The sequence below is a fragment of the Sinocyclocheilus grahami genome, unplaced genomic scaffold (genome assembly GCF_001515645.1).
Source record: "Sinocyclocheilus grahami isolate Dianchi unplaced genomic scaffold, SAMN03320097.WGS_v1.1 scaffold276.1, whole genome shotgun sequence".
NCBI classification, from domain to species: domain Eukaryota; kingdom Metazoa; phylum Chordata; class Actinopteri; order Cypriniformes; family Cyprinidae; genus Sinocyclocheilus; species Sinocyclocheilus grahami.
The window spans coordinates 557,230-579,712 of record NW_015505455.1 but is presented as its reverse complement, the minus strand read 5'-3'; the positions used below and the strand labels follow the sequence as shown (position 1 = coordinate 579,712).

The following is a 22,483-nucleotide window of genomic DNA, read 5'->3' as shown; positions in this document are numbered from 1 at the left end:
TTTATTACATTTATTAAATACATTTATGACATGTGACATCCATGACATTAAGACCAAAGTCTTGTACTCACTCACTTGCAAACGCTCATACTTTCCATTCATTCATACGGACTACTTTATTAGAGGCATTCACTGATCTCATTTTCAAGTGAAAAAAGATAACAAAAGAGGTATATTCAAATATAACTAACTGAACTATAGCTTCTGTGAGCTGTCCATTATTTATGTATATGTTTTCCGAGCATCACAGAATGATGCAGAGTTTAGATGTATGCTTAAGGCTCCTGTATGTCTTCAGATGGTCCTTTTTAGCATCAGTTCCATTCACTACGTGAGTAACTACTGGCATGCTTTCCACCGCTTGTCGTTTATGTGAGCGGTGTAAGAGGATTCGATAGACTCCAGTGATGGAGCTCCTGCAGTCTTTGCCCTGGTTGTTACGAATGTGGTCAGCGGTGATGCCAAAAGCCTCCAGGGCGTTCCTCACCTCTATCTCATGCTCTTCAAGCTCCCCCGGCTTAGACTCAGCCAGATGGAGCGGGTCCAGTTTGAAGGGCTCCATGGCTTTTGGAAACTCCAACGGGAGCAGCCACTCGCAGCCCATCATCTGTTCTACAGTGCGGCGGTCAGACGGCTGGGGTTGCAGGATGCCCCGGATCAGTTTCTGGCAAGGTTCCGGCACCCAAGTAGGCACTGTGAACGTCCCATCCAGGATGCAGCGCTTTAGCTTGGCCACCGTTTCAGCACGGAAGGGCATGGTTCCAGTCACCATGAAGAAGAGCATGACCCCCAGAGCCCAGATGTCCACACAAGCACCTATGTAGAGCTCATCCCTGAAGAGCTCAGGAGCGGCATAAGGGGGAGAACCGCAGAAGGTGTTGAGAGTCTCGTCACGGCGGCTGATGGTGCTGAAGCCGAAGTCTCCCACTTTAACACAGGTGCTACAGGTGTAAAAAACGTTTTCTGCTTTCAGGTCTCTGTGAATGATGTTATTGTCATGCTGCAAAATGAGAAAGATAAACTACTATTAACTACTAAATATACAGATAATTTGAATAACAACGTTTCTAAACGGATTTAACTGGCTAAATATATTTGTATCAAAATATATATTTTTTTTTTTTTTTTTCTCATTTTGTCTCTCATAGTTGAGGTATACCTATGATGAAAATTACAGGCCTCTCTCATCTTTTTAAGTGGGAGAACTTGCACAATTGGTGGCTGACTAAATACTTTTTTCCCCCACTGTATGTGAATGTGTTCAAATATATATTTGTTTAATATTATTTTATATTTTTAAAATGCCAAACTATTTAATAAAGGTTTCTGTGTAAGAATTGTATTCTTTTAGAGCCTTTTTCTTTACAATATCAGGGCATTTGTATCAGCTATTTTTAACTATACCTCCCAAAAATATCATTATTGTCATTATTTATAAGGTTCACCATTGTTTTGAATCAAATGTAGCAATCTTCTAAATATGCATATTTATTTTTATTTTAACATTACATTTTAGTCATGTTACAACACTGAAAACAAGCAAATAAATAATTATAATTATTAATTATATTAAAAATATTTAATTCTTCTTTAAAAATTAGCAATTTGATTTAATTTGTTTTAATATATTCTAATAAAACTTTATATACTAAATATTTGGCAAATACAGTTTTTCACATCTGTTAACATTTATTAATGCAATATTTTAAAAAGTAAACAATTATTAATTATAATATTAATTATATTAAAATATATTCAATACTTTAAATTTGTAAAATTTTATTTTCTAAGACTTCAATCTAATCAACAACTAATTCAACAACCTAATACAAATTTATAAGATGAAAATGTGTACATATAACATCTTATTCTATAAGATGAATATATACAGATGTATTTCAGTTCAGAAATCATTGTGTGAATTAACTACATTTTCATTGTATTATGTTGTATTTCAGAATAAATTCTGACAAAAAAAATGGGCATTGTGTCACTGACCTTTATGTACGTGTTTTCCAACTATGTATGTTATAGAAAAACTGAAAAAGTAAACTGGCATGAAATGGCTTAAATCTGCCAAATTTTAAAGGTCAGGAAAAACAGAAGAATCATAACGAGAAAACGTTTGTACCCTGTAAACATTTAGTCCACAATTATAATTAATTATAACCGATTTCCCTCATTGAATTCTACTCATTTGCATCATGTACATCTCACCATATGCTTCACAGCTGAGAGAACCTGAGAGAAGACAATTTTGCTGTCGATGTCGGAGAGCTTCCCCTCTGTGCTGATCTTCGTGTAGAGCTCTCCTCCGCTTGCGTACTCCATGACCAGGTGCAGACGGGTCAGCGTCTCCACCACCTCATACAGACGGATGATATTTGGATGGTGCAGCGTTTCCATGCTTGATATCTCCCGGGACAGCAGCCTTTGGGTCTTCTGATCGAGCTTAGTTTTATCCAAGATCTTGATGGCTACTTTGTCTGTGAATGACAACAAAGTTTCAGTTACAGGAGTTTCTCGTTCAGAAAATATTCATATTCTTTTGTCTGAGGGACATATGCATTCCTACTAACTGTATATATGAACACACCACAACCTCCTATCCCTTACACACGGCAATCTTTGATGAGGCCTACAGCAATTCTAAAGGCCTCGACAGAAATGTGACACCTCATAATCAATCCGTGTGTGTCTGGACCAGACAAGTAGTCTCAGCTTGACTTTGACAGAGGGCATGCTTCCCACATTATCAATGTAAACTTGACTCTCAGGACACATATTCATCAAGACAATAACACTGAGAATAAAGCATACTTTACAGGGTGTCTGTGAGCTATAGGAATATCCCAGGATCATAAAATTCTACAGTGTCAGTGAGTTGCTCCAAAATAAATACATCAGTATTTTAGCTTCCTACTGTAGCTTGTGGGGAAAACCGCTCAGTAAAGTCAAAGAATATGTCCCATTACACATAATTCAGTTCAGAGGCTCTTAACTGACGCGTACCTTTCGTCAGAGCATGGATGCCCAGCTTAACATGGGAAAAGTTTCCACAACCGATCTCGCCACGAATCTTGTAGAAGCCGATGTGGCGGCCCAAGGTGAGCTCTCTCACCATCTTCTCATCTTGGCACATGTCCAGATTGAGCTTCTCCAGTGGGGTGAGGCGGCGTGGCTGGGTCCCCTCATCGTCCGTGCAGATGTCAGAGCTGTCTTGTCGGCTCCATCGGGCATAACGCTGGGGACCCGTGGCCACTTCTGAGACCCCAACGGAGCCCCCCCCAGCCGGGTACACAGCAGTCATCCTGCCACAGTCCACTGGGGTGCTTTGCTCATGGCAGGAGACCTGGAACTAAGGAACCACCTGAAGGCATTAAATGATACACAATTAGAGAACAACAGAGGAAAAGTTTAAGGAGAAAGATACATTTGCTTTTCTACCCCTTCTTTTTTTACCTCCGCCTATAAACACATCCATCATTTATCAAGGAGCAAATTATATAATATATGATAATAAAAATAGTAACATTCTGAATAATAATTACTATTTTAGTAATACTTAATCTTAAAATTGTTATATATATATATATATATATATATATATATATATATATATATATATATATATATATATATATGTGTGTGTGTGTGTGTGTGTGTGTGTGTGTGTGTGTGTGTGTGTGTATATATGTAAGTAGAAAATTATATTTACAATAATTTATTTAAAAAATATTATTCTTGATGTATATATATATATATACACACACACACACACACACATATTTATTCATATTAATTGTATACAAATATACATTTAATTATTATATACAATAATAAATTACTAAACCGCTACATAAACAATTTTTTATTAATAAAAATATACAACACAATTTATATTTCTAAATATTTTTAGTAATAAATAGTAATCATTTTATAAATGCACTTTAATAAAATAAAATTTCTTAAATTTTTTTAAAATAAATTTTCATTCCAAAAGCATTCAGACATGAATGGATAGTTCTTTCTCACCTTCACATGTTGTCCTGTACATCTGCGTCAATTTCCCAAATGAGATCATTATCGCCACATCTCAACTCAAGCTTATACACATATCTAAGTACAAAAGAGTAGATGTTTAGGGTCGTCTGCTTCACCCAAGCGGCCCGGTGCACAGTGCTGTTCTTTCCCCTCAGTCCTGCATCTCCCTGAACCTCATCAGATGTGCCTGATTTAATTGGTGCGTTGTCTCCGTGATAAAAAAAGGACTGCGGATCAGCATTGAGAACAATGAAGGCTGTGATTGTTGCCTGGCTGCTATAATAAGGCTCCACGTTGCTCTCGCTGGCCCTGGCTTCATGTACGGTGCTTTCTCTCATTTAACATCTTTGCCTGGTTGGTCATTCAGAAATGGGGGTCCCACATGGAAAACAACCACTCCCTCTCATTTGTTCACCTCGGTGTGTTTCTTTGGTGCTTCTGACTCACTCTACAGTCGTCTTTCTGGGATTAGCGTGTACAGAGATCCTAATCCATGCCTTTTTTTAGTAGCCCTTAAGTCTCCAATTTAAACATAGGGACTAAACTAATGGATTCCCATTTACCTGGTGAGAGAGAGAGAGAGAGACAAAGAATATATCAGTACCATGACACTGCCTTTATCCTGTCCTAAACTCACCTTTTCTTAAGGTAAGCCCTTTTTTTTTTTAGCTTGTCTAAACCAGGATGCAAATTTTGTGTGGCAAAATTTTATGCATTTGCAGTATTTATTAAATAATTTCAGTTACCGGTATTTACACAAGTATTTATAATTAAATCTGAACTAAATTAAATGTCTAACTGCAAATATGACTGAAATCATTATGAGCATTTGTGTGTGTTTCAGGATGCAATTAGGGTGAGTTTGCTGATGTAGTTCCTGTAACAATGTCCCAATAGAGCAGAATATAAGAACACAGAGTGCTGTCACCTCACTCTCTAGAGCCACGAGTGCTAACATCACACATAAAACAAGCACTACACGCCCATTACGCCACACTGGATTACAAATGAAATGATATACGAGGCAATAACAGAATATCAATTTACATATTCAAATGATCAATTTAATTCAAATGATTCCTGAATGATCATGTGACACTGAAGACTGGAGAAATGGCTGCTGAAAATTCAGCTTTGCCATTACAGTAATAAAGTTATTTAAAATTTTCATAATATTTCTATAATTATAATTGTATCTTACAGACCCCAAACTTTTGATTCAGAATGCATTTGTGTGTCAGGGACCCTTTTCTATCCATTTTCAGAAAGTGTAAAAATGTAGTTCATAACATTATACTTTTAGACTCTTTATGGTTTTTGCATGTTTTTTTTATTTGATCACAGAACAGTTGGTGTGTGTTGCACTAACTGAGGCAGTTTCTCCACACAGGACTGTTGAGTATTGCACCTTCACAGACACCTTTAGATGTGACAATGTGTTTTTTTGCGGGTGGAGGCGAGTGGTGAGGCTGATATAAGCTGCTGAGTTTGCTTTTCAACAGGGTTCTTTGAGGCAATAGACCCAAACTGTATTATTTTGTTTTAACTTTCGAGTATCAGCATTTTAGAATTATAGCTAACCCAATCAGATCTGTTGAAAGTGCTTTGGAGCAGATCATGTTAAAAACGTTTTAACACTTAAGTGATAAAACGTTTTGGAATAAAAAAAAGTGAGAAAACAATCCTATAGTTATGTATCTTTACATGTGCATGTGTATTGTACATTTCTCTACTTGTTTGTGTAACTGCCATAAAGGATCAGTGATTTGACAATCAAATGAAAACCCGAACAGTCTTATACGCAATCAGCAGATCTTTCCGAGAAGCAGATTTAATCCCCCTTCATTCACTCACACAAAACAAGAGCTTTATTCTACCGGCTTCAGCACTGAGCATTCAAAGACCACAGGTTTATACGCACAACAACATTTTATTTCAACTACCCTGACTGAGAAATACACTACCGTTCAAAAGTTTAGTCTGTAAGATTTAGTTGATTTAATTATTTATTTGCATTTATTTATTTATCTGCATTTATCTGAATACTTATCTGCATTTATTTGATCAATAATACAGTCAAATTTGTAATATTGTGAAATATTATTTTAATTAAAAATAACTTTTCTATTTTATTATATTTTTTAAATAAATTTATTCCTGATTTTTTTTCAGCATCACTACTCCAGTCTTCAGTGTCACATGATCTTTCAGAAATCATTATAATATGTTGATCTGCTGCTCAAGAAATATTTTATCACCACCACCAATGCCTAATATTTTTGTGAAAACCTTACATTCTGTGGATTCTTTGATGAATAGAAAATTCGATAGAATGGCATTTATTTGAAATGGATGGAAACTAATGTTTTTGGAAGCTAAAAAAAAATCTTGTTTTTTAATAAGATAGTTTTAGAAATGTTTTAACCATAGCTTACCTGAATACTGATTGATAAACTGATTGTTAAATAAATAGTTGGATAGTAGCAAGAACAAATAATCAGATGAAAATTTACATCTATCTGATGCAGATATTTGACCTTCATACTTCACACTAGACTGCCCTACTTCACACGCTCTATTTACCAAGGCACAGCACAAAAAAAATCAAAGTGATGTTTCTCATGAATACTCAAATCCCCAGGCTTCAAACACGTTCCTGCATGTGTTCTGCTGATTGCTGAAAGGGCTGCAAAGATTGACTGGCTGACAGAATTCTCTTTTAAAGTGTAAAGCAAGCAGGAATCCTAAAAAAGATCCTTTTCAAGTGCATGGATGTGCACGTGTCTGCATAACGATCTCACACTCTCACCTTTTTGCACCATCTTTCTGACCCTTAGAAATAAATCAGCTTATTTGATTAGTTTTTATTTTATTCATTTTTTTTGTTGTTGTTGTGCCTCTAAGTAAACACCCTCCTCTCATGTGAAATAATATACAGTGCTTGGCTTTGATTATTGGTTTTAACTGCTTCATTCCGCAATAAATATATATATATATATTTTAATTAAAGGGATTTAATCTCATGTCACATGTTTGGAACAACATGTGGGTGATTAAATGATGACAGAATTCACAGAACTATCTCTTTTAAAGTATTTTACATGGAAAGTCTTATTTTTAAACCCCCAACTTCAATATCAATTACTAAAAAAAGCATATAGCTCATCATTTAGCTCCTTTCTGGTACACAGCACCATTAGCATGAGTCTCATGGGCAAGATTTCGAATGTGGTATACTCACATCAACTGTGTGACTCTTTTCACACCCCATAGGACAGAAGCACTGACTAAGCATTAAGCATGGTCCACAGGGGCCATTTCTACTGATCCGGTCCTGATCTACACACAAGATAAACACTAAACACATGGGATATCAGTGGCCCCTGTAAGAAAAAGCCTTGCTGCCTGCATGTACAGGGTTCAGCTATAAATCCTCTGGCTCTAAAATGCAGGCACTCATTCTATAGGAAGTAGAATTAAGTAAATTAATTCTTAATTGCTCATTTTCCTCATACATACAAATATGCCTACTTACCTACTATAATATAGTAGGCAAAAAGCAGTATGTGAAAGGAGTTCTAAATCCGAATGCATAGTTTTCATATAATATTTGACAAAAAGTACCAGGATGACCTTCTACTTCTAGCGAGATTCTGAAATGCGCATTCGCTGGACACTTTACTATCCCAAGAGGCCACAGAAGAGGTGTTGACGCAACTGACACATGACAATGACAACATAATAAATTATACATCCAGATTAGATTCATAATATATACAGCTGCATCTCAATACATTAGAATGCCGTGGAAAAGTTCATTTATTTCAGTAATTCAACTCAAATTGTGAAACTCGTGTATTAAATACATTCAATGCACACAGACTGAAGTAGTTTAAGTCTTTGGTTCTTTTAATTGTGATGATTTTGGCTCACATTTAACAAAAACCCACCAATTCACTATCTCAACAAATTAGAATATGGTGACATGCCAATCAGCTAATCAACTCAAAACACCTGCAAAGGTTTCCTGAGCCTTCAAAATGGTCTCTCAGTTTGGCTCCCTAGGCTACACAATCATGGGGAAAACTGCGGATCTGACAGTTGTCCAGAAGACAATCATTGACACCCACTATTTCGATAAATGGCACGTCATTCCTAACCTGTATTAATTTTTTTTTTCTTCCGTTGAACACAAAAGAAGACATTTTAACGAATGTGACCGCCATAGTATTTTTTCCACACTATTGAAGTCAATGGCTACTTTGAAGTGTTTGGATACCCACATTCTTCAAAATATCTTCTGTGTTTAGCAGAAGAAAGAAACTCACACAGGTTTGGAACAACTTGGGGGTGAGTAAACAATGACAGTATTTTAATTTTTGGGTGAACGATCACTTTAAATGACATATGTATTATTAAATTAAAAATAAAATTAAATCAAATACAAAGATGTGGGGATGACAATAATAAACATTTTGAAGGGGCTCTACTCTACATGATGAAATGATTAACTGGTTACTGTCGCTTTCTCAATAATACTATTAATTCTACATAGCACGAATAAGCAAAATAAAACTGAAACTGCCATATGGCTTAGTGTGATTATCAAATTGCATTTAAATAAATAAATTTATTTTCAGTTTTTGGGAACGCAATAGACCGCAACCATCTTCCCAAACTTGAAATGATAACGCTTATAAACCCGTTGTTGTCAACAAAAGAGAACAAGCCTGAAGTATTGTCAAAAATGAAGCTTGATGCTTTGGCGTTTGAAAATGATACACATACATATATGCGCATATATTATATATATATATATATAGATAGATAGTTATATTTAAGAGTACAATTGTAAAATCTATCTTGTTCTTAAATACTGAATTTTTTTATTTTATAATGTAATATTATAATAGTAATATTTCTTATTAAATATTTTACTATTTTTATAAGTACCATTATCGTCAAATTGATATTTTTGAAACAGTGTTGTTATTTTAGTATCATTAAGACTGATTATCTTTGAAACAGACTATAGTTTTAATTAATATTTTGAACCAGACTTTATACTTTTATTTTCATTGAATTTTAATTTAAGTTGTAGTAATCTAGCTATGGCCCTTTTTACAACTGGTATTAAGATGCATTTTGGTCGATCCAATATCAAATGGACAACGCTAAATACAGGTGTGAACGGGGTGTAAAACGTTTTGTCCACTTTCGACCACTTCAAGAAGTAGTCAAACGCATTCAATCAGATTGGTCTCGTAGTGTGGGCACTCACATGGTCAAATGCGTTCGAACAGCCACAAAAGACCACCTCCTCTCTGCCTCCTGATTTAATTCTAAAACATTAAAGGACATGCTGTTGAAGCGTGTTAGCCAGACAGGATTTAAACTTTGCTCTCTGAAATCATAAGTTTGGAATGAAGTGGAAAAAATGTCAATGTTGTCTTACCAGTCCTGATTCTAAAACAAACCCACAGCGTTCAACATAGTTTTGTAGCTTTCATAGAAGAAACGTAAGCTGCTGCTCTCCATATCATTTTCCGATGTCTCCTTTTGCATTCTCATGTAAATTGTGCAAGCATATTTCAAAATACTAGAGATTGAAAGATCAGAAACAGCCCATATATACACTTGCCCATAGACCCTCCCCTCAAAATCAGGGCAGAAGTGGTTGAAAGTGGACAAAGAGTTGGATTAAAACACCAGGTGCAAATGGGAATGCGGCTCCCTTGTCATTGCATTTTAAAATCACAATATCAATTTTTATCAATTTAATTTTTTAGCCCTATTAGCGAGTAAAAATGCACGTTTGGATAATGTTACTAGCTAAAACCAACCTGGCATTCATAGAGCTTCTTTCTCCCTTTTTTGGCTCCAGCGCCATTTTGACACGCTGACATGTGGCACTTCAGCGTACTGTTCCTGGCAAAACGTTCATGGCACTCCGGGCACGAAAAGGGTTTCTCACCTACACATACATGAATAAATGAAAAGCTGATTAGAGGTTAAACTTGAATACATTTGTTAAAATTAATTTAACCTCATATCATCTCACCCACACACCTGTGTGCTTCCTTAAATGCTCTTTGAAGTGTCCAAAATGATCAAACTGCTTGTCACAGTACTCGCAAACATGCATTTTCTTTTTCTGCCGCCGGGATTGTTCCTCTGCATCAAAATGGTAATTATTCAGGTGCTGTTTAAGGGCTCCTTCCCGGGCGTATGTTTTGCCGCAGTGTCTGCAGACAAAGTCCCTATCTGGAGTAGCGGTGTGAGTCTTCATGTGCTGTTTGAGGTGGTAGTAGAGTTTGAAGCAGCGGTCACACTTGTCACAACGGAAAAGGTTGTCCAGCTGAGAGATCTGAACCTCCACCACTTCAATATTCTCCAGGGTCTTGGAGGCCATAACAGCCTCTTCCTGCATGACTACTGTCTCATCTTCTTCATTTTTCATCACATGGAGCGTTTGCTCTCCCTGCTGGTACTTGCTGGTGATGTCGGCCAATAAGGCCAACGCAGAGTCATCCGATGAGGGTTCGGTGGAACTCCTGGCAGCATCCACTACTTCCACCAGGCCGCTTTCCTCCACCTCAATATGTTCCTCACCAACCTCCACTTCAATTTCAACAGATTCAGTCTCCACTGAAGGAAGAGTCTCAGTGATCACATTGGAGGTCTCTGCAATCTTCCTCTTCTTAGCCTTGCTCTTTCCAGTCAAGGCCTGGGAGGAGTTTATTGAGGTGGTACCATTCCTTCTAGATGGGAGAAGAAACATAATAGTTAAAAATCAACCTCAGGATAAAATTAGCCAAAAGAAAATGTACAATAATGAGTAACCTGTTGTTTAAGGCTTTGATCGCCTCCTGCATTTGAAGGTACTCTGCAGCTCTCCAGACATCACTGACTTCTTCCTGACCATTCACAGCTAATGTAGCCGTATAAGTGAACTCCATTAGGTGGCGGAAGGCAGTGTTGCTTACACCTATTCATTGCAACAAAAATACTCTAGTGAAGTATATTATTGAGCATATAAAATTAAGCATTTTTTAGATTATTACTATTAGTGCTGGGACTGAGAGAACATAAAATGCAACAGCAGAAATGTGTCAACTTGTAGATTTAACTGCTATCAACTTGGATACAAAACCTGAGGTCCAACTCAAGTGGGTCAGGTTTAAAACTTTGATTAGAGTCAAAGACACGATTTAGGACTGATATCGGTAGCTTCTTGTAATTTTAAACAAATGTACTTTTACAGAATGGACCTGATGAGATGTGAATTCTTTTAAAAGAAGCCAACTTTTCAGTGTTTAACTATATTATTTGCAACAATTCATATCAATAGCTCTATGACCATTGCATTTATCCTCCGTCTTCTCTGTCAATCTGTGATGCTGTGTGTAAATGGCCAAAACCTCCGGACAACTGGTGCAGGCAGCCGCACCAAAACATTCTCCCACATTTTTTGACAGCTTGAATTTTAAAGTATAGGCTACATTATCTGACAACATGGGATTAAACATACTGTAGATAATGTAAACTTTGTGAGGAGGCATAGAAGAATGAATTTCATGAACAAATATGGCAGAAAAATGGGCATACTTTTAAATCTACACTGACCATGATGTTTCTTATTTGTCATCTCTGATTATGGTCGGTGTCATACCCAGTTGAAAAAGTCACCACTCGCCTCTGATGTGCAGGGCTTCAGGCTTTGTAGACATTGCTGCTTTTTTTTCAGGTCTAGCTGGGTCAGACTCGGGTCTAATTTTATCAGGTACACAGTACGCACAGGTAGGATGGGATATGGGTCAGATTCTAGGACCCAAGGAAACCTCTACTGTGGTATATCTATTATCTGCTATTTTAAAAAAATGCCACCAAGCCGAAAAGTCAACTGTGTTGCAAATAGTTGCTTCCAGTTTAGACAGATTTACTGATTAAGACTGGACATTATCCAGGACAAACAGGCTACACTGTAATAATATATAACAGTTTGTGGTTTCATACAGTTGTATGTATTGTTAGGTACCTTCAATCTCCACTAGAGGCTCTTGAGTGAAGTCCTGGAAGAATTTGTGGAAAAACAGACTGCAGGCAGCCAGAACAGCTTTGTGGGCCCTAAACTGATGTCCTGTTAAAGTAACCACAATCATCAACACCACCAAATATGTGCAACTGTTTATTTAACTGTATAATATTTTGCATAATTCAGAAAGATATTAGATTTAGAGGTACAAAGGCCGAAAACCTTACCATCCACGATAAGAGTGATGTCTGTGAACTGATCCAGCTGACGCTGCTCATTCAGTTTGTCAAGCATCACTTTGTAATGGGCTGGAAACTCATGCCCATAGTCAACATCTCCATCAACAGACATGGCTCAGCCCTTTCCCTGCGCATGCAAGTACTGAAACAAACAGACATGACCGAGTCAGAAAATGAAGTGTAATATGTATATTATAACACACAAAAAAAGATGCATGTAACTTATTGGTACCAAAAAGCAGTTACAATTGCTCAGCTCTGTCTCATGTCTACAATATTAAAATATTAAACGTCAATGCATTTTGACAGCCAACCAATTCTTCTACAATCTTTCACTAGCGTGTCATTTAACACAGATAATGTTTTCAGATAAATTAAGCACATACTTTGTATTGGCCCCTATGCCAACAGATCCATAGAGTAGCGGGCATTTCTAAGCAGCATGCCGAATAAGCGCGCATTTCTACAGGGAGCTTCTCTACGCAAGACGGGCTGCTTTACACCCAGCGGCTCAAACTGCTGCAAAAGCCACGTACTTCAACAGCCCAACCGTGTAGAGGTCCTACAGAAATATACAAACGGCAAAAGCAGCAATGTGTGCCAGTCAGCTTCATGTTACTCGCACGCTGGGCCTGTGGATGCTAACGCATTCGCCATTTGTTTTCTGGACCACTGTCGTTACGTCATCAAACCGCGCATTAAAATGCTCTTTTAATCAGACAGGTTCCCTTTCGGCTAAATAATGAGTGACGCCGGGTGTCTAACGCTCCCGAGAACTTACCCCGGGGGACGCTCTGATGTTTAGTGCGGTAGTTTCAACGCGTTGGAGGCCTGAAGCGATCAATGTGCTGTTTTTCCTCCGCTCGTCGGAAAAAGGGCGGTCGCTCTTGCTCTGGCCTCGAGTTCCCATAAGCCCCTGCGGAAGACCATTGCAGGTTTGGTAGTTAAACATTAGGCTTGAGAAAACGTACCTAAAATCAAATAGATTAGACAATTTCTCAAGATGCTATTGATTTAATGTCCTGTTGTTCATTATCCATTGATTTAGATATTCAGTTGATTTTTTATTAAGAATAGACAAATGTATTGTCAAGATTTATGAGATTCAGTTTATCTTAATAAATGATTTCATAACACGTTCTTCAAGTTAACTATTGACTAGCAGTAATCAGTCAAATGTGTGTTAACTGCATCTAAAGTGCATCACTAGGAGGTCAAACTGTCCTACAGAGCACGAGATCTGATAATGAAGATGAGCTAATTGATAAATCATAAAACAGATCAGATGGAATGTCTTTGAATGTTTGAAATGGGTTTTGGATGTTTATGTAAGTCTTCCAAGAAAATGTGTTCTATCATTGTTTTTCCAGTCTTACAGAATTTTAAGAACAGGGTGTTCATCAAAGTTCAGCAAAGAGACAGGAAGCTTCAAAGATTCATCTCAGCAGGAAAAGTGCTGACACTAACCCAGCTGTGCACTGCTGCACAAAATAATAATAATAATCAATTGAGAAGGATCTGGGTACTGAAATGGCCAGCCTGCAGTCCAGATCTTTCACCCATAGAAAACATTTGGCGTATCATAAAGAGGAAGATGCGACAAAGACCTAAGACAGTTGAGCAACTAGAAGCCTGTATTAGACAAGAATGGGACAACATTCCTATTCCTAAACTTAAGCAACTTGTCTCCTCAGTCCCCAGACGTTTGCAGACTGTTATAAAAAGAAGAGGGGATGCCACACAGTGGTAAACATGGCCATGTCCCAACTTGTTCATGTGTTGATGCCATGAAATTTAAAATCAACTTATTTTTCCCTTAAAATTATACATTTTCTCAGTTTAAACATTTGATATGTCATCTATGTTGTATTCTGTATAAAAAATATTGAAATTTGAAACTTCCACATCATTGCATTCTGTTTTTATTCACAATTTGTACAGTGTCCCAACTTTTTTGGAATCGGGTTTGTATTTAAGCATACATTTAATTGTTTAAATCATTAACAAACTGAATTAACTATACATTTTTAAAGGGAAAATATAACTTTATGAAACCTGTTCAAACCTGTTACTGTTCATTTGACTGTTTTATGTCATTCCGAAGTTCACCGACAGATGGCGCGCACTGATTCATCTTTCCTCCACGTTGCTTTCCCTTTGAGAGCCTCTCCAGCATTTTTCTCCCAGACAAGTGTTTCCTTTTTGATCCGGTTAGACACACAGATGTCTCTTGCCATGCGCCTGCAACTTAAGCACAGTCTCCTGGCAGAAAACACAGGTAGAGAGAAAGTGAAGGAGAAATTAACATTTTCAACCACTGCCATGCAAACACCTAATTGGCAAATTAATTGAATTTTTCTGAAAATTAGCAGGACAGCATAAGAGCGTCTCAGTTGCAGACTAAAGGCTGGAATTACGTTTTTATATAATCGGAATAACGATTTTCCGCCGATTTACTGTCTGGAGAAGTTGCCGCTATAGTTGCCGAAAGTCTGAGGCAGTCTGCAGATTTGAGTTGACAGTATCATAGAAAATCGCGTAGTTTATGATGGTCACAGACTCCGTTTTTTTAACTTCAGACTCTGATTCCATCCAGTCGGAGGAGATCAAACATGTTTGATATTTTCAGCCGATTTTAGAACACATATTTTCACATATTGTCACGCATCTCCTAGCATCAAGGCGCACGTTTCTGCATGAGTTTGTTGTGATCGGAACGACTTCAAATTCTGGTAATGTGTCTGGTAATGTATGATCCTCAGTCGTTTAGTGTATGGTGGTCAGCTTTTCCTCTGTCACCATTACAAAGTCGGTACGTGTATGATGACGCCCAGTCTGTTCAGACTTTAAAATTCGTGTAGATTACAGGCTTAAAGCAAGCAGAACAACCAAATGTACGCCTTCTGTTTTCGCTTTAATATTCATCAGTGAGATTTTCATTGACGCTTAGCAACAAAATTCACAGGTCTTCGTAGATACAGGTGCTTGTAATTGTACTCCAATAATTTTAGACAAAATCATTTTTTTACACTGTAGCTCTACCTTTGTTGTAGTGCCACAATCTCAGAAAAAAGGTAATGTTACAAAACTCACCAACGCGGTTAATTTCTGGTTTACCATGGTTTAACTATTTTATTATTATTTATTTTGTTTTATTTGTAGTAAATCCATGGTTAATTTTCGTAATTGTTGGTACTAATATACTTTCAAAGTACTAATATGCACTTTTAAACTACTAATATGCACATTAAGGTGCTAATATAAAAACATTTAGATGTAATAAGGTACAAAGATGTACCTTTTAGCTTTTGTACTGCCCCAGTGACAGCTTTGTACTTTTTTCTGAGATTGTATAGTGAAAATTTGCATTAAATAGATGGCCTCAGTTTCTTTCAGACCTCATGACTTGCAGAACAGTAACCAGACCTATCTATTTCATTATTTTAAAATCAGCAAGGGCGCTGTCGGTTGTGTGGACTAGCAATAATTTGACCGTGAAACATTTGTAGCAAAAGATCAAGAAAGAAGTTCTCTTGATTGTTAAAACAGCCCTCGAGATGCCATATAAACGTCAGCTTTTAAACACATCTCAAACTTCCTGTTCAAAGCATGCAATGCAAAAGGTCAACAAGCCAGTAGAGGCAATAAATGGTCAGGGTGGGTGGCTTTGATAGGCTTAATTGGCCTAAAGATCCAGTGCAGGAGAGCAGAGGCTCATGGCCAATTACTTACAATGTCTTGAGAGGTGGACTGTGAGAGCTGGCTACACAGATTCAATCAGCCTCACGCAGTGTTGCTAAGTACACACCACTCGCCAAATTGCCTGATCTGCTTTCGCTATCAGCTAGGGTCCTGCTGCTTCTGTATCCACTTAGCAGAGACCGGAGAGCTTCTATCTGGTACTTGCTGGACGCCTGCTCTTCCCCTTGTTCGCAGTACATTAAGGCTTCGGTGATGTTGACCTGGCCTTCATAATGCATCAGGCCCTCTCCACAGCATAGCTCTCAATGATGTAGTCAAGTTAGTAATCACGCCAACATCATACTAATGGACCCCTTGTGCTGTAGGTTACAGTTTGTTCCTGTTTTCCATTACAAGCCTGTGTGATAAGAACGAAGACAACTTCTTGATTTGCATGAACTGGATATTACCTTTGTGCAAGTAAGATGATTCATTTATTCATATTATAAGTGTCATGTCCATTAACAGTGTGGCAGACCACAGAAATAGTAAAGAATATGTATCATATTAATATTATACATATATTGTTAAGAGAAACATTATTAATAAAGAAACATCTGGAAGTAGAAATGCTTTTGAAATAGAAACATAAATAAAAAAGCTGAATTCTTAGCAGTCATTACTCCAGTCTTCAGTGCCATATGATCTTTCAGAAATCATTCGAACATGCTGCTTTGGTGTTCAAGGAGCATTTCTTATTATTATCAATGTTGAAAACAGCTGCTTAATATTTTTGTGGAAACCGTGAGACAATGTTTCAGGATTCTTTGATGAACCGAAAGTTTAAAAAACAACATTTTTTGTAATACTATAAATGTCTTTGTCACATTTGATAAGTTTAATGCATTCCTACTGAATACAATTATTTATATTTTAAATAATTTATATTTCTAGATGATCATTTATAAAATACATTAATTTAATTATTTTTATTTTATTTTATAATTTCTAAAATGACATTTTAATAATTTATATTTTCGTAAATTTATTTCCTGGTATTTCCTGCTGTTCTTTACAAAGGTAGAAAGGCACTACACTGTTCCTCTTCTGTATCAATATTGGGGAGTATAAGTTTAGTAGAACTCATTTTTATGGTATATTGCTTTATAAATGTAGACCCTTGGATGCCCATAATGCAAGTCTAACACTTTTTCCTTCTATTGCTTCCTTAAAAATTAATTGTTAACATGCTGGAGGCTTTTTTTAGTTGTTGTTCCAATCAATCTTATGTTCAGGGCTATTTCTGTTTATTTTTTACCAGTCTGTACTCACCTTGAGGGAAATGATGCCTGAAAAGCTGGAGCATATATTTTCTCAGTAATACCCAAGCGCACAGTACACACATTCAGCCAGAACAATACACTAATATTACTTGCACCAAGATTAACTTAACAGTCCATGTCTTTAAATAAAACATGAAACAACCAACAGCATACGGCCACAGATAATCTAATAGTTTGAAGCGATCTTTATTAAATTGAAGAAAACAGAACAAAGCAAATGCAGAAAATTATGATAATTTGAGACATGACAAATTCAACCAATTCCAATAGCAAACCTTACAAATGTTTCAATAACAAACCTGAATCAAGTTCTTTATAATGTCTCAGTAATGCTCAGCGGTGTGCATCCATAAGGCAAATACACTGCTCCAAAAATATCTAGATTAAATGTACTAGCATGTCTATATATCATGTACATTTGTCAACTTTACATGCATTTGTCAACTTGGCATTTAACTGCCAATGCATTTTAAGAATTTTGCAAAAGAAAGAGATTCATAGGAAAATGCTACATGAGAAGGAAAGAGAGAGGAGCAGCACTGCAGGAACGCAACAAACAGCAGAAGCTAAAATGCATACCGTACACAACATATCATGACAGCTTAAGACATTTCCATTAAAACATGAACATGCTGGTTTCACAGCAATGGCAGCAGCAGAAGAGTTGTATAATACTTGATATTTCTCAATAAGGCAATATCTTTATATATAAAAGAATGGCACATTGCTTAGCACAGTGTTAAGATTGACTACATCATGTATAGGCCCACTATTAATCATATATACACATAATAAACACGTGCAGGACTTCACAAGTGAAATCATTACTCCTCATCTGTGTTTTAAACTTACTGATTTAGCTTATGTCCTGTTCTGTGTGTGTGGAGGCATACAGTAGGCCATTAAAAATGTGTCTATTAAATCGGAAATATATATATATATATATTATACATATTGTATATATTATATAAAATACTTTATATTTCTGCATGTCATAATATAAAAGTAAATATTTTAACTTTTTTTAACTCTTAAGTTCAAAATAAGAAAAAGCTAAATACTTTCTTCTGTACCATTTTTTCTCTACACCAATATCTACACTACATATATCTCTAGTATGAGTTTCAGCATCAAGTGAGCCTCCCCTCTGGCTCATTGTTCAACAGTTTTTGGTCCCATTTGTCTTAGGTGTATCGGTGTGTTCGCACAACAACAAAGGCTTAGCATCATAATTATGGCACTTCGTTCTACTGCGGTACAACGAAACACTCAAATTGTACTAAATAAATTATTAAATCAAACAATAGATTTGATTAGCCTGAGTTATGAAAGCACATACACTGCCTTCCAAAAGCAATTTAAAGATGTTTTGTATTTAAAGAACTTAAATAGATTTTTCTCAGTAAACAAAACTGGATATGAGATGATAAAATAACTCCAGAATTTACGTGTGGACTAGCAGGAACCTAAAGAAATGTTAAACTACGTGCAGGTTGAAAGTAACAGCACATTTTAGACCTTTCACATACTAAGGGAAAAAACTGGCCACAAAGGCTGCACTACATGCAGGTTCTGCTCATGGCATCTGTACAGATCTGGCAGAACATCAGCAGCGAAATATCAGCCTAGTTCTGTGATGTCTGTAAATAGCAAATTACATGAAGATCAGTTCATTCAAAACTGAATACTCTGTCATTATTTACTCACACTCATGTTGTTCTGAACCTGTATGCTGTTATTTATTCATTAAATTTTTTCATGGAACACAAAAAGGGAACTTCTGGTAAATTTTCTCATTGCTATTTCCTATACTATATCGGTTCATAGTGACTAGGTTGATCAAGCTCCGAAAATGACAACAAAAGTAATCGTATGCGTCCTGCTACAAGTGTCCGGATCTCAAGACCTGAAGAGACCAAATCAGTAAGTCGGTGAGTTGAACTCAAAGACTGTATAAGTGAACAAATTGTTCTCGTGAGTCTGTTTCAGTAAACAAAATAGGATTTGATTAGATTTACAAATTGGACTAAAGTCATTCCTGAATCATTCAACTCACTGATTTTATGACCCAGTCTAATGGAGCTGAAGATTATCACTGAATAACAGCTTCAATTTTCATTTGTTCATTCACACAAAGCTTTCAACTGACTGAGAATATAGAGCAGCAGTCATATTGATGACTTTTTTTAATGGGTCTTTTTGAAGCTTAAAATCGTGGTTCACTGTCTTTGTAAATGATGAGACTAAAATGTGCACGAAGAATGTTTAAAATAGACAGAATTGTCATTTTTGGTTGAACTATTTCTTTAGCTAATGTTGGCATTTGCAATATTAAGGAATTAAGAGCAATTAATGGAGCAAGAAATGGTTTGTGAGACTGTCTGAATAGCTTTAGTATACTTGTAAAAGGTTGGGGCACAAATACATTTAACTCAAAATCAGAATAAAATCAAACACTTTTGGAAGGCACTGTAACTACAACAGACACCTAAAACAAGTTAGGACCCAGTATTCAAGCATCATAGGCAAACCCGGGACCAATTAAGCTGTAAACCAAAGGCTCCTTCTTCACCATCATATACCTCCACTGTGTTTCTCTAAAAACAGAGAACATTTAAGAATCACAAAGTGCTCAATATAAGCTCATCTACTGTATACACCTTAACAAGCAATACTTTTTCTGTACAAACTTATCAAGAGCATAGAATTACATCTGTGAGAAATTCACCAACTGGGTTTCCAATATGTGGCTTGACAAATCTTAACAGTCTATGGTTGTAAATAAAAATAATTACTTCTATTATAATGCATGATTTCATAAAATAGCTCTAGTTAAAAGCAGCTTTTGTCCCCGTGTAGAGGCCATGGTGCACAAGAATATGCTGTTTCTAGAGGACATCACTGAATTAATTGTCCAGGCAAGAATTGTAGCCTTATTTAATGGCAAGTCTTTGTCTAATTAAACAAGTCCAAAAATTGGCACATCTTTCCCAGCTATTCTGTAGTGTTACTCCCATTGAAAATGCATGTATACATTTATAGTGTCTTCATCAATACAAAACCGCTACATGTACAAAGATAACATATAAGAAAACTTGCCATACAGTCTGCATTGCACAGCAAAGTCTCTACAAGCACTTTGTTTTTGACATGTCCCCTGGATACATTAATACAAATAAAAAGTTCATTTTTCCCTTTTTGAACAAGGTAACACCTTGTTCAGTGGGCTAATATCATTACAAAAACTTGTCTCAACATTTTCTAGTAATGATCTCAAATATTACAGTCATATATAGTGATGCTAAAATACACAGCTGCGCCACAACCCCATTTTAAGTGTTTTAGCATATTGAAAAAGTTCATTTGCTGAGTTTATCCATCTGGCTATGGCAGAAGATAAAATGTGCAGAAATGATGCAGTGCTCAGAAAGGCTCCCATAAATCTGGGGAAGCAGGTTCCCTTAAGATCAAGGCTGTGTGGAGATTTGAGAAAAAATATTGACTCGTCCACAAAACTAAATAATTCAGGAACCTTGATAGGATGCAATGGAATATATTTAATATACCATATATGAGCAAATCTGGGTTGATGTAATCAGAATAAAGTGATTCGTCTTCCACCTGTGTGTAAACAATTTTGTATAAAGATATGTTTGAATTCATTTTGTCAACTCTTCATCCCAGTGCCACAGTAGCTCTAGATCTGCATCTTTGTATTAAGATAAACACATTTTCAAAATGGTTCTCAGACACAGCCATCGAGCATATATCTGTAGTGATTTTTTTTGTTGTTGCATGTAACCAGCTGTTTCTGATTGTAAATTGAAAGCACATTTAAAATCTCTTGGTGAGCTAGCGTAGCACTACTGCAACAGCTGACAGAAAAGAAACGTTTTCAGCTTCTTCTATTTTATCGCGTACAGCAGAGAAAATTCTTGTGTGAAGAATTCCCGTCACGTGTCACGTGATTCATGCAACTTTGGTTTCCAGCAGCGAGAAGGTACAACAAGACCATGAACTTTGTGCTTTTTAGTCACTTCATGGGTTCAGGTTTCCCAGAAGGTCTGGGGTGAGGTACCCTATGGGCATGGTTGGCATTGCAGGGAGATGTTTGTTTGGGCTGTGAGGGCATATCGCAGGCTGTGAGGAAGGAGGATTCAGGAAGAGGCTGTGCTGGGCGTCCACTTCCTGCACTACAGTATAGTCTGATACTGGTGGCAGTATGGGGGCTGGAGGAGCTTCAGGAACCAGGCACGGTGTCTGGGAATCACTGGCGGACACCAGGTACTCACCATTCCAGGGGTTCCACTCAACGGCTTGGTTTGGGAATGCTTGGTACCCCTGCTCAGGACTAGGGCTGGGTGGCACGTCGGCAGAAAGCAGCCTGGCTGTGTTCTCTGAGGTGTAGGCTCCATCGGAAAGCAACTGGAATTGTATCTTCTTCTCATTCTCTTCTTCCTTCTTTTTCTCCGGAGAGCTGTTCAGTTGTCCAGGTGAAAGCACCACTCCTCCTGCTGGTGTGAAATCACTTACTTGGGCATAAAAGTCCATGTTTACCCAGCTTGGCACAGCGGGTTGCATTTGAATGGGCGTCTCCTCCACTTCTGATGTCTGCTGGACGCCAAGATCAGGGATGGACGAGCTGCTTCTGGAAACCAGAGGGTGGTTATCTCCTCGTCCAGAATGGCCAGGCAGAAGGGAAGCCAAGTCCTCGGGATTTGGGATTTCTGGGTCGTAGCAGCTAGCACGACCCGAATCGTTGTCGCTTTTGAAATGAAGGAAGTGAGAAGAGCCTGAGCGGGACAAGCCCAGCAGATGTTGTGTATCAGAACTCTCATTCTTCTCTGCAGGGTCATCAAGGTCCAGCTGGATGAACTCCACCCATGGATCCTCATGGTAGAAGTCCGGCTTGTACATATCCTGACTGCTCAGCAAAGAATTGAGCTGGTCAAGCTTTCCATTCTGTCAGTTAAGGAACATTTATATGGTGTTATTACGACCTAATAAATAAGTCCTATATGCAATAAAATAAAACTATGATAGGAAAAAAAATTCAAGATCAATCATCATGCATCAAAAATATTAAATTTCTATGTGGGCATAGGTATGTTTGTTCTCGATTGCTCATGGGGTTTAATTGT

The 22,483-nt window shown here is 37.1% G+C and overlaps 3 protein-coding genes across 4 annotated transcripts in view; all 3 read right to left on the bottom strand.

Moving 5' to 3' along the window:
- Window positions 1-2: 2 nt before the first annotated feature.
- LOC107599996 (serine/threonine-protein kinase NIM1-like) lies at window positions 3-4,603 on the bottom strand. The gene is made up of 4 exons (XM_016291758.1): window positions 4,036-4,603; window positions 3,013-3,370; window positions 2,218-2,486; window positions 3-1,000 (listed from the first exon to the last, which is right to left on the bottom strand). Exons 2-4 carry the CDS (start codon window positions 3,308-3,310, stop codon window positions 245-247), a joined length of 1,323 nt encoding a protein of 440 aa, XP_016147244.1. The 5' UTR covers window positions 3,311-3,370; window positions 4,036-4,603; the 3' UTR covers window positions 3-244.
- A 2,735-nt stretch (window positions 4,604-7,338) lies between these two features.
- On the bottom strand, window positions 7,339-13,208 carry LOC107600021 (zinc finger protein 131-like). The gene is made up of 7 exons (XM_016291789.1): window positions 13,100-13,208; window positions 12,307-12,460; window positions 12,083-12,184; window positions 10,888-11,032; window positions 10,114-10,805; window positions 9,888-10,018; window positions 7,339-7,383 (listed from the first exon to the last, which is right to left on the bottom strand). The coding sequence occupies exons 2-7, from the start codon at window positions 12,428-12,430 to the stop codon at window positions 7,339-7,341; spliced, it is 1,239 nt and encodes a 412-aa protein (XP_016147275.1). The 5' UTR covers window positions 12,431-12,460; window positions 13,100-13,208.
- A 6,342-nt stretch (window positions 13,209-19,550) lies between these two features.
- LOC107599995 (growth hormone receptor-like) overlaps window positions 19,551-22,483 on the bottom strand; it is a 36,121-nt gene continuing 33,188 nt past the window's right edge. For both annotated transcript variants that reach the window (XM_016291755.1, XM_016291756.1), the window contains one exon: window positions 19,551-22,304. In XM_016291755.1, the coding sequence (XP_016147241.1) occupies window positions 21,381-22,304 (924 nt within the window). In that variant the 3' untranslated portion in view covers window positions 19,551-21,380. The remainder of the gene's footprint in view (window positions 22,305-22,483) is intronic.

Excerpts from the sequence above, each read along its gene's own strand:
- LOC107600021 (XM_016291789.1), bottom strand. The coding sequence starts at position 12,430 with ATGTCTGTTGATGGAGATGTTGACTATGGGCATGAGTTTCCAGCCCAT. Across the intron at positions 12,185-12,306 it reads CATCACTCTTATCGTGGATG|GACATCAGTTTAGGGCCCAC; the intron begins GTAAGGTTTTCG and ends TTACTTTAACAG. Across the intron at positions 10,806-10,887 it reads ATCAAAGCCTTAAACAACAG|AAGGAATGGTACCACCTCAA; the intron begins GTTACTCATTAT and ends TCTCCCATCTAG.
- LOC107599996 (XM_016291758.1), bottom strand. The coding sequence starts at position 3,310 with ATGACTGCTGTGTACCCGGCTGGGGGGGGCTCCGTTGGGGTCTCAGAA. Across the intron at positions 2,487-3,012 it reads CATCCATGCTCTGACGAAAG|ACAAAGTAGCCATCAAGATC; the intron begins GTACGCGTCAGT and ends TGTCATTCACAG. Across the intron at positions 1,001-2,217 it reads TCTCAGCTGTGAAGCATATG|CATGACAATAACATCATTCA; the intron begins GTGAGATGTACA and ends CTCATTTTGCAG.